The 11428-nt window shown below is 41.3% G+C and overlaps 2 protein-coding genes across 2 annotated transcripts; both read left to right on the plus strand.

The window, feature by feature from the left end:
* The first annotated feature begins 2825 nt into the window (after positions 1-2825).
* On the plus strand, positions 2826-8393 carry ccn5 (cellular communication network factor 5). Its single transcript, XM_068733751.1, has 5 exons — positions 2826-2888; positions 4020-4236; positions 4757-5005; positions 6258-6499; positions 7012-8393. The coding sequence occupies exons 1-5, from the start codon at positions 2826-2828 to the stop codon at positions 7297-7299; spliced, it is 1059 nt and encodes a 352-aa protein (XP_068589852.1). The 3' UTR covers positions 7300-8393.
* Positions 8394-9037: 644 nt separating this feature from the next.
* Positions 9038-10660, plus strand: si:dkey-78k11.9 (P2Y purinoceptor 1). The gene has a single exon (XM_068733752.1). It carries the CDS (start codon positions 9475-9477, stop codon positions 10414-10416), a length of 942 nt encoding a protein of 313 aa, XP_068589853.1. The 5' UTR covers positions 9038-9474; the 3' UTR covers positions 10417-10660.
* Positions 10661-11428: the final 768 nt, after the last annotated feature.

Raw genomic sequence — 11428 nt, forward strand, 5'->3', positions numbered from 1 at the left:
AATTTTTTAGTTTTTTTCAGTTGCAAGGTTGTTTAGTGATTCAGACACTGATAGCTCTGTATTGTAGGCTTTTTTTTCCTACAAAAAAGTGTTTTGCGTTGGTCAGGGGGTACATTATTGAAAAAAAGTTTGATAACCACTGAACAATGAATGCTCGCAGAAGATTTCCCGGCAATCCTTCCAATAGTTGTCGAGATACGTCAGCTTCACAGACACTGGATATTCATTCAGCACTTGTTGCTGTCTGACTTCACTGTGAAACCAATCTTCACAAATTGTCAATCGACAAAACAGAACGACAAGCTTTCGCATCTGTAAATGGGGTTTCAGGCCCGCATACCTGTAGCAGACTGTCACCTCTGAGAATCCTCACAACAGTCTGAGTCTGGGCTGCAGTTTGTAATGCTTCCACTTTGAGGTACTTTTGGCTTGTTGGCTAGCTTGTGTGAGACATTTCTGCTGCGCAGTGACAGATTTGGTGGAGTGATTTTTCCCTTTCGATCAAGGCATTCTTTTCGAACATTTACAGGACAGATAATATTTTCATTCCTCTGCCCTGCAGTTTTTGCATTTGCGAATCAACAAGGAATCCAATGGGTTTTTCCTACATACCATCACATACCAAAACAATATTCGCCCCAAACTGAATGAGGGTCATTGTGCAGGATTTTGGGGGTTTCTTCAAACGTGTCCACTCTCGGTGAGAGTGATACTTTACTGTCTGGGAGCTATCCAACATCTGTGTGCACTGGAAAAATGTGTCGGAGCTTGTCTGCCTCTCTTGGTTTGAATTGGCGGATACTGTATGATTTCACTATGACTGATCCTGGCTGTAGTTGTTGATGTTATGACTTGGCTGCATCTTTTTTCACACAGTAGTTCATAAATCAAGCATCATGAAGCGGCACTAACAGTCTATTCTTATAGTGTGTCCTACCAAGAATACTTAGGATCATTGAAGAGCTTGCATTCAGAATCTTAACCACAGAGAGAGGTTTTTCCACAGCCTCAGTCTGAGTATTATTGAGATCTTTGGCCAAACTAGTGTATGTTCTAGTAGAGCCACTACAGTGCAATCCTTCCAGCCTCTGTCATTCTTGGAGAGCGTGGAAAACACAGGGAGCGGTGGCCAGGACCGCATAGTTTTCAGAGAAGGCTGAGGCCTCGCAGTACATCTCCACTGGCTGGCCACCTGGAGCCCACCTGCCCGGACACACACACTTTCCTCTTCTCTATCTTTCTGTCTGTCGCCTTCTATTTATAACTCATCGCTGCATGTCTTCGCTGCCCACCCAGCTCTGTGACAAATGACTGTTGTTGAAATGCAGGAATCTAGAGTTACTTTTGACTGAATCCCTTAACCATGAATGGTTATGTTCTGTTTCAGTGAGCGGAGTCTTTTTTGCTGCAGTGTTTAGATTCAGGCATTCTGTGGCTGTGACAGCATTCTTGTAACATGCTGTAAACGTAGTTGTGCTGTAAAATGGACATTTCTGTAATGTCCATTCAGTTGTATACGTTTTTAGCCACACTAGCTGCTCTATAGAGATGGCAATGTCAGTCTGTTGGGCGCTCCACCACTTTCAGACTGAAATATATCAACAGATATTTGATGGATTGCCATGAAATTTGGTACAAGCATTCATAGTAGCCAAGAGGATGAATCCATATGACTTTGGTGGTCCTCTGACATTTTATCTAGGAATGCCAGCAGGTTCAAAAACAAAGAAAGTGGAACATCTCAAGATCTACTTGGTAGAGAAAGTTGGTACAGACATTCACAGAGATTGTATCTCAATGACTTGACGCTGACACAGTAAACCGAGATGATATCAATGCTACTACTGCTAAACGTTAGCATGTTAGCGTGCTTATATTTGGTTTAAAGCGCTGCTGTGCCTAAAAGTACAGCCTCATGAAGCTGCTAGCATGGCTGTAGAGTCTTAGCCTGGGATTCTCACAGAACACAACACAGATGCTGCATGGGTTAATGAAGATGGCTGTTTACACTGTGTGTCCTGAACTGAATCGGTCCCATTGTTAGCACTGCTGCCTCTGCAGTAACTGCTTAGTAATGAAGCAGCTCAGCTATGTTCTTTCTAATACAAGATGTGTCCTTGTGGTTTCTGAGTCCTGCTCGCTTCCAGGCTCCTATTTGAATTGTCTTCAAAGAGATTGCAATGATTCAAGTTCGTGCCTCAGACACGCTGCCCTTACACCATGGAAACCAAAGGGTGGAGAAGGATTTAATCTCTTTTAAGTCTGGCTGAAGTTACACATGAAGGTTTCAGAAGTATTTTAGGTTTTTGGGGATGAAAATTAAATTGCGGCAAATCTGCTCTATGTCTGTCTTTTCAAAAAAGAGCATCTACTATATCTGACTGACCATCCAATGAAGTGGCAGCCTGTAAAAACATCAGCAAGATAAAAATCTCTTGGACTTAAATCAGAATCGTCACCACAAACGCCCCGGAGGCTGTTTCACTTGAAGACAACTGGGCTAATGTATTTTTCTCCCCTCAGCTCGTGTTAAGCTGTGTAAACTTAGAACGCCACAAGACTGGAAAGAGAGGGAGGAGAGGAAAAAGAGGGGAAAGACTTGGGGGTGGAGGTGTGTGTCTGTGTCTGGAAGTGGAAATGGGCAGAAAGGAGGAGGAATGTGAAACATTTCTTGTGCTGGTCCAGCGGCTGTTTACACGGTAGTCAGCCTGTGACATCAGAGTCCAGACTTTATAAATGTCAGCAGGCGCAAGAATGAGCAGTTAGCAAACATCGTCACACAGGTTATAGAGACGGAGTGAGCTCCATCAGCAACACAAGCCCCCATGGACCGACCGCTGCGTGACTGTGCGATAGCTTTGGCTGTGCTGCTGTGTGTGGCTACACAGGTGAGGCCTGGTTCTGCTTTCTTACAGTAGTTTGTTCTGAATGAGATTATTATGTGGTAGTGTGAGAGTGGAGGTGTGCAGGTTTTAAACAACAATGCTGATTTTTTATTTTTTTTTGGCTCCAATATTGTAACACGGTTGATTAATATTGTTGAAGATTTTTTTGTGGAGTCTCATTGTGATCATTTATCAATACATTATAGTTTCTATTTGTTTTATGAGTGGATTAACATCTTCTTGTCTACACAATGAAGAAGAGAACTGTAATCTTGTCTGGACAGCAATAAGATCACAGACAGCTCTGTGTGCAAGATATGCAAATACTTTTTACCTGCAACACTTAAATTTATATCGGTTATTTGCATAATTTAATTGATTAGTTGTGTGCCATAAAATAGTGAAAAATGGCCCTCCCGAACAGAAAGTTGCTTGTTTTGTCCAACTAACAGTCCAAACCCCAAAGACATTCAGTTTATGATCACATGAGACAAAGAAAAGCAGCCAATTCAATCAATTTTGCTTGAAAAATGAATCATAAGAGTGAGAAATGTACTAATGCATTTTCTATAATTAATTAACTAATCATTTCAGCCCTAAATATATGCAAATGACCTTTTTGTCAACTCTTGTGACAACAGATTGTCTGCATATTTGAGGACACATTTTTCTCCTTCACATTATCATTTTGTTAATAAAAGTTGATTAACAGTAAAGAAGTAATGTTTGATGGCCTTGTATAATTACAATACAGCAGCATTATCTTGTTGAGCAGTGAGCGAAAAAAAAACAAGCAGTGGTCTGTATTTCCAGACATCATAAATTCACAGAGCGATGAAGATATTCTTCTGCTCTTAAGTGAGAATGGTCTCGTCCAGATCTCCCCCCTGTGTTTTGGCTCCACCAGTTAAATGTAATTGGAAACAGTGTTTTGGCCTGACTGTGTTGTTGGATACCGGTGTGCAGCTTCTGAGAATACCCATAACACTTTCTTTACTCTGTATATGTAGTCATGACGCTAACAATTGAGATGATGCTTATGATAATTGTGGTGATGATGATGGTAAAGACGGTGCGAGAACAACGATGATGTGTCGTCCTCTTACCTGTTCCCACCTGTGTTGTTCCCTGCAGGTGTTGTGCCAGCTGTGTGACACTCCCTGCCTTTGCCCCAGTTCTGTCCCCCAGTGCTCCACAGGAGTCCCACTGGTGCTGGATGGCTGCCGGTGCTGCCAGGTGTGCGCCCGGCAGCGAGGCGAGCCCTGCACCGAGACGCTTCCCTGCGACAGCCAGAGAGGACTGCAGTGCGACCACAGCGCCAGCTTCCACGGAGACCCTGGGGAGTGTGTCAGTGAGTGCCTCTTCTAACAAGCAAACAACCAGGCTCACGTCTGTGTGGGTAAAACAGAGTGGAGGACATACAGGAAGGAGGTGATGAAACCGCAGTCAGTTCGCATGAGCGGTGCAAACAGACAGTTAATGTTTAAGGTCTGCTCAGCAGAGCGGGACGGCCTGCCGGCTGCTCTGCCAGCACTCTTAAAACATTTTAACTTCTATTTCCAGGTCTGGTGTTGACACATTTCCTCTTTGAGCAGCATGATAGATTGCAGAGACAACACTCATTGAAAAACAGACTCCTCAGTTTCTCAGTAGAGAGGCCTGGTTTCCCATAAAACTACGCAACCCTCGGCACGGACAGCAGCTCCTGTGTCCTCCTCATGTGTAACTGCTCTCTCTCATTTCCCTCTGATGTGTCCCCTCTTCACCTAATCTAATCCCTTCACTTCCTGATTATGTTTCCCACATCAATTACGAGTTGCAGGTGCGTTTGAGAAAGTCAAGAAGCCGTCTGTGCTGTGCGTCTCTTACAGGTCAGGAGGATCTGCGCTGTGAAGTCAACGGCATCACATACAATGAGGGCCAGTCGTTTCAGCCCTCCTGTGACACTTACTGCCACTGCAGAGGTGGAGGGGTGAGCTGTGTGCCAGCTTGTCCACTGAATTTCCGCCTTCCCACTCCGGACTGTCCCAACCCACAACACATCCGGCTGCCGGGAAAATGCTGCAAGGAATGGGTGTGTGAGAACCTAGAGAACACAGTCATTCAGGATGCCATCACAGGTAAACAGATGGATGGATGAGTTAAGATGGTTAAATCAACTCTTAAAGGAGAAACACATTAGACATCCTCCAATGCAGGCCTTTATTTTTTTGTTTTAAAGTAGATTCCTTACTTGCTAGCCGCAACAGTGAAATTTTCAAAGTAAACTCTGTAGGAAAAGTTTGCCTTTTTAGGAAATACGCTTATTTGCTCTCTTCTTATCAAGAGTAGATGAGATGATGGATGCAGTCTGTATGGTAAATATGAAACTGCATCCAGCAGCAGCTTAGCTTATGCTTAGCTTAGCTTAGCATAAAGACAAACAGCTTGCCTGGCTCTGTCCAAAGCAAAAACAAAACTAAATCTGCCACCACTAAAGCTCACAAATTAACATCTTGTAACATGAGATATCTTACATAGAAACAACAATTCATGGTGCAAAAAAAGTGCATTTCCCAAAATGTCAAACGTTTCCTTAAAATGATGTCCTCACTACAGAGCTAGATATTTACAGCATATTTTCCAGTTTCAGATGTGTCTCTGCATATGCTATCACTGGATTTCTCTGCTACAAACGTTGCTCATTGATGATCAGTCCATATGGCAACATAAACTTTCCCTCATTTATATGAGGTTTGTCACTGGTGGTCATGTCTGGAAGTTTTTATTGGAGCATTTTTTGTATTAAACTGGGATGTGTCTGGCCAAAGGAAAAATCCCAAAGTCCAAATATAACCCACAAAGTAAAAACCTTTTTTTTTTTTTTCCTAGTTTCATAACAACGACGCAGCTGTGTAACAATTAAACATATGAAACCATCTAGAGACTATTACTCTCATTAAAAGGGGAGTGTGTGAATGTCTACGTAATAGGGGGTGTTAGGGAAATGAAGCCTCTCCAAAAACATCTGGAATTCCAAACATTGTCTGAGTCGAACAACCCTATGAGAGCAGCAATAGAACATTTTGTTCTTGGATGCAAAACCTGCAACATGCAGTCATTCCTGCAGATCAGCTGGTTATTATGACTTATACATGTTTGTTTTGGGAGGAACAAAAATTTGCTTTTGATTTTTTTTTTTAATGTTTAGTTTTGAATTGGAATTTGAAAAAACAATCAGATGGGACGTTAAAGTCGCTGGAAGTGAGTCAGTGAGGCGAATGAGTTCAATCACCAGCATCTAGTTTAGTGTACAGAGGTTCTCACACTGTGATGTGAACTGAACTTGCTTCTCACTCTAGTTCATTGGTTTCATTTGGGGTTTTTTTTTAGCCATGAGACCCGGCAGGTTGTGGCCAGCTCTCCCGATGGATCACCCTCTAAGTAAACTGGTCCCACCTGCCTCCACCTGTATCGAGCGGAGCACCAAGTGGAGCGCCTGCTCCCAGAGCTGTGGGGCTGGGGTCTCCACACGCGTCTCTAACCAGAACCCAGCCTGCAAGCTGCAAATGGAGACGCGACTTTGTAAAGTGCGGCCTTGCCGTACATTTCAGCACGCCTCAAGGGAACCCACGGTGAGATTCTGTTTTTTTTCTGCTCGGACCGTCCTCGACTAAAGCAATTCTTAGTAGACTAACACTAGTATGATATTATCTATTACTCACTTTAATCGACACAACTGTAAAACTGACTTTCTCCACAAAGAATAACGCACCACTTTAAAGCGTAAAGTACAAGTAATCAACTGAAGAGATCTTCCGATTAGGTTCCCCTGATGGCTTTAAATGGTCAACTCGTCCAAATTCAAAACATTTTTTGGGGTTTTATGTGCTGGGTTTGTAAATCTTTATGGTCAATACAATACTGGGAAAAAGAAACAAATATCTAAAAGCCGGAGCAATTGTCTGCATGGATAGATACAACAAGGGATAAGTGAAAATACATTTAGGGTTAACTTAAAACTTAAAGAAAAACAATTCTCCGACACAGAGCTGGCATGCACGACATAATAACAAATGAAAGCTACCCTGTGGAGCTCTGATGTGTAAGTGTTGCAAGTTTCAGTGTGTTCGTGCTGTTTTCCTAGTGGGGACGACAGGGACGGTGCAAGGCCAGCTACACGTCACCAGGGCCCATTCGGCTCGTTCACCAGGGCTGCTACAGCACCCGGGCCTACCAGCTCCGGTACTGCGGACAGTGCGCCCACTCCCGCTGCTGCACGCCTTATCAGACCACCACGGCCGAGGTGACCTTCCGCTGCCTCACCGGCAGACTGCTACAGAGAGCAGTGATGATGATCCACTCCTGTGTTTGTCACAACAACTGCCCCTACTCCCCTTACAGTAACCCTGCTCTGTGGGGATACAGGCCCTGATCGGCCTGTGCAACAGCCGATTCAAATCACCGTGCGGCTCCACAAAGGCATCCACTAATCGATGGACCTTGAAAGAGAAAAAGAGAAATGTAGATACAAACTGAGATTGGGTTGGGATGAACGTTGATCTTCACACATGTACAATCTCAATCTGCACTTATTCACAATATACTTTTCACTCCCACACTTTGGTAACCCGTTATACTGATGGTTTTATTCATAAGAAACAAGCTAGCAAACTTAATTTACAGTATATAGCACTTTTTTTTAACACTTAAGTTACAAAGTGCTTTAATGGGAGAAGAAGAGAGACAGTGAAGATAATATATAAATCAACCAGAAACAAGTTCATAACCAACAACAAAAAGTTGTAGAATTAAGAAAAACAAGTGGGTTTTAAGAAAGATATGCACTGATTTGCCTTTTCTGAGACTTTTCCACCTGGGGGTCAGAGGGCACAATAACTCCTTTAATTCCAGAGGTGCCTGGTCATCATGTAATGCCACAGTAACATGTTAAAATCAATCACAGCGAGCCAATAGAGAGAAACAAAAGCTGGTATCATTTGTGCATTATATTCAAATGTTGTTGGTTTGTTGGTGTAACTTTGTTCTGGATGATTTTTAGTCAAGATTGCTTGAGATGAGAGCATGGTTGGCTTTTTTTTTTCCAGATCTTTAGACTGAATTTAACTTCTGATTATTGTAAATTGTACATTTTTTTTACACTGGGGGAAATCTTTTTAGCAAGTGGACCAATTGCATTTGAGTAATTCCTCATGGCTGTATCTGGGCCAAGAAACATAATTTCTCGGATTTCAAATACAGGTTTTTTTTTTCACCTAAAAGACGAAACTATGAACGACGACAGAACTTTGTCTTTTAGAGCAAATTTCAATGATTTAAAAATATGTTTGTTTGATGGAAATGTATGCCACAGATTGACTCCAGCCTTTGTGTTGACAGATATTGTTTTCTGACGTGAGCAATGCAACTTTTAACTTGTACAGTTTTTGTGTGTTTGTAGTCTCATGACATTGCACTTATTTCTTCATCTTCGTTCTGTTGTAAATAATTCTGGACAGCTCTCGCCTATGTATCGTGAAATTTGTCTCAATATTTTACATATGTCCTGCATTTCTACTCTCAATGATTTATGTGTTTTTAAAATTGTATTTTTCCTTATTATAGTCTTCACAGATTGATATAGTCGTGTTGTACATGCTGTAGCTTTTCCCAACGTCTCACGTCAGCACCACGGAAGTCATTTTTGGTATTTCATATGAAAAATGAAGCCACATTAACGACTGGTGTTGCTATTGATGGCGTTTTGTGTTGTTGATGTCTTCTTTTAAGTTCTGCACATACGCATGCACTGTAACTCAGTCAGACCGGAAGACCTTGTTAGACATCCTGACATCTAGTGGACAAAATCATTTACTGCTGAGGACAGTGCGATAGCTGAGGATTTTATTACAATAGGATGTTACAGTAGGATTATATTCAACAGTCCCTGTAATGGTATTGATCATATACAGTATCAGAAGAGCAGCTGCAACAGAAAGTACGTTATTACAGGATGCAGCCAACCTTACTGTTTCTAACCCCACCAGTCAACTTCTTTAGAAACTGTCACTGTAATAGGTTACCCGGCAAATTGCTTGTCTCTAATACGCAAACTGCAACCCATGCAGTTTATTTATTAATAAGTGTAAACAGTTTATTTCTTTAAAGACATCTTCTTTATCTTGAAAAGAAGATTGGAATAGTGAGAAGCTGGCTACTCCTTGGGGCTACATGTCACAGATGTAGCCTATAATAGGCCTAGCGTAAATGTTGGGAACACTAATGTTAGAAATGGTGATAGAAGCATAGCTTACTAGAGCAGAGCGAGAGATTTCGTTTACATTTCTCACAAGGTTTCGTTAAGGGCATCAGAAAAAAGACAGAAAATTTACATGTGAGGCCACACACACACATTTAAACCTGTCATAGTCTAAGTTGGTACTGGGTGTCAACCCGTGTTATTTCCTGAATACCAACAGGTGCAAGAACTCCGATGTGGTATGTAGAGGCTGTGACATAAAAGAGGAAGTCTTCTCTGAACCGCTGCGGATATGATTCTGTTTGTATCTCCACGAGGGTGGGAACTGTACTAACTGCTGTCGAGAGGACAATGAATCACACAATTTGTCAACGGATCAGCTTTGATTTTGAACGCAGATTTCTGCCTCCTGTTTACATCTCAGTCTTCATCATTGGTCTGGTTGCTAATGGATGGGGGTTGAAGTCTTTGCTGCAGAACTGGAAGAAACTGGGTAACGTCAATGTTTTTGTTCTCAACCTCGGACTTGCAGATATTCTGTATCTGCTCACGCTCCCGTTTTTGGTGGTGTACTACTTCATGGGGAGTAAATGGATCTTTGGAGATGCATTCTGCAAGATAACAAGATTCTGCTTCAACCTGAATTTATACGGCAGCGTTGGGTTCCTTACTTGTATCAGTGTGTACAGGTACCTGGCTATTGTCTACCCAATGAGAGTGAAGGGAAGAATAACTGTCACCCACTCTGTGGGGATCTCAGTCATGGTTTGGCTGTTGGTGACCGTTCAAAGTCTTCCAGACGTGTTCTACAGCAAAAGATTCAGAAACAAGACGGCATGCTACGACACCACCACTAACAATTATGTTGAGGATTACCTGAAATACAGCCTTGGAAGGACTTTCACTGGGTTTTGCGTCCCGTTCCTCATCACACTGGGCTGCTACGGACATGTGATTGTGTTTCTCTGCCGCACAAAAACCACTGACACGGTACTGAAACAGAGATGCTTGAAGTTGTTGTGCATCTTGATTCTTCTCTTCTCTGTCTGTTACGTCCCCTATCATGTATTCAAGAACCTCAACCTCTGGTCAAGAGTTCTGTCCAGACAGAAGATATGCCGTGAGTGGTTTAATGGAGTCTTCATTGCTCATCAGATTTGTCGTGGCCTTGTGTGTCTGAACAGTGCTCTCAACCCTCTGGTTTACCTCCATGGAAATGAGGATATTCTTGTTCCGCTCAGAAGACAACTCCAGCAAGCTCGTCAGATGATCAGCCATCTGTTTAGACTCTAGTGTGCCCATGGCTCAATTCACCGATGAAGTTAAGCACAAGGACAACGTGTTTAACGTGTTTAATAATGTATGTCATACTGATTGTCACATCTACATTGATTTCATATTTGTGTTATGCAGTTTAGAAGGAAGAATTTCTTGTTTTAATTGGTTTTGTATTATTACATTATTATGTAAATTGTTTCATATAAATGTGCTCAATTAATTCTTTAATGCTCTGTTCAGTAAAGGAAACTTTGAATTATCTGACCTCCAGTGAATTTATGGTCTGTGTCTGTCTGTGTATGAATTCAAATGTTAGGGAAGTCTTGTATTGATCACCAAAAGCAGTTTTTGTGTTGTTAAGGAGAGGGATTTAATCAAATATGCTTTAATTTGTACAGAAAAATGAATAAACAAATACAAACAATCTATAAATTCATCTTTAAAATGTAACTGCATACATAAACTCAAGTACTGTAGGCTACAAAGTACAATTGTTTTTCTTGCACTACGGGTTTCAATTATATGTTACTTTATACTTCTACTTCTTACTTACTTACTTACTACACATCAGGGGCAAAGATTTTACTTTTTACTGCAGTTCATATATTTGATCACTTAAGTTACTTACTGATGATCAACTAATACATTATAATATATTATTATATATAACCTACCAAGTAGTCAAGTAGTTAAAATGAGCTCATGTCATCTGTAACACATTGATGCATCAATAATTAAAACCTAATCCATTTATAATGTAATTTGTATTATTCTGAAATGTTCCATTCTGCATAATGAGTACTGTTACTTTTGATAGACATACTTTACATTTTAAATAGATGAATTTAAAACAAATGAATGTTAGAAACAATTTGAATAAGTTGTTTTAAATACAGTTTGTTTGCTTTGCACATACAAAGCAATGTGGCTATCTCACAGTTTACACCCTTTAAAACATAATATGGTCTGTATTTACATGTATTTATTCATATACTATCTGTTGTCATAGACGTTCACCTGCCATCGA

Source organism: Cebidichthys violaceus, unplaced genomic scaffold, assembly GCF_023349555.1.
Source record: "Cebidichthys violaceus isolate CVI_PGR_0920_01 unplaced genomic scaffold, fCebVio1.0.p SCAF_6, whole genome shotgun sequence".
Taxonomy (NCBI): domain Eukaryota; kingdom Metazoa; phylum Chordata; class Actinopteri; order Perciformes; family Stichaeidae; genus Cebidichthys; species Cebidichthys violaceus.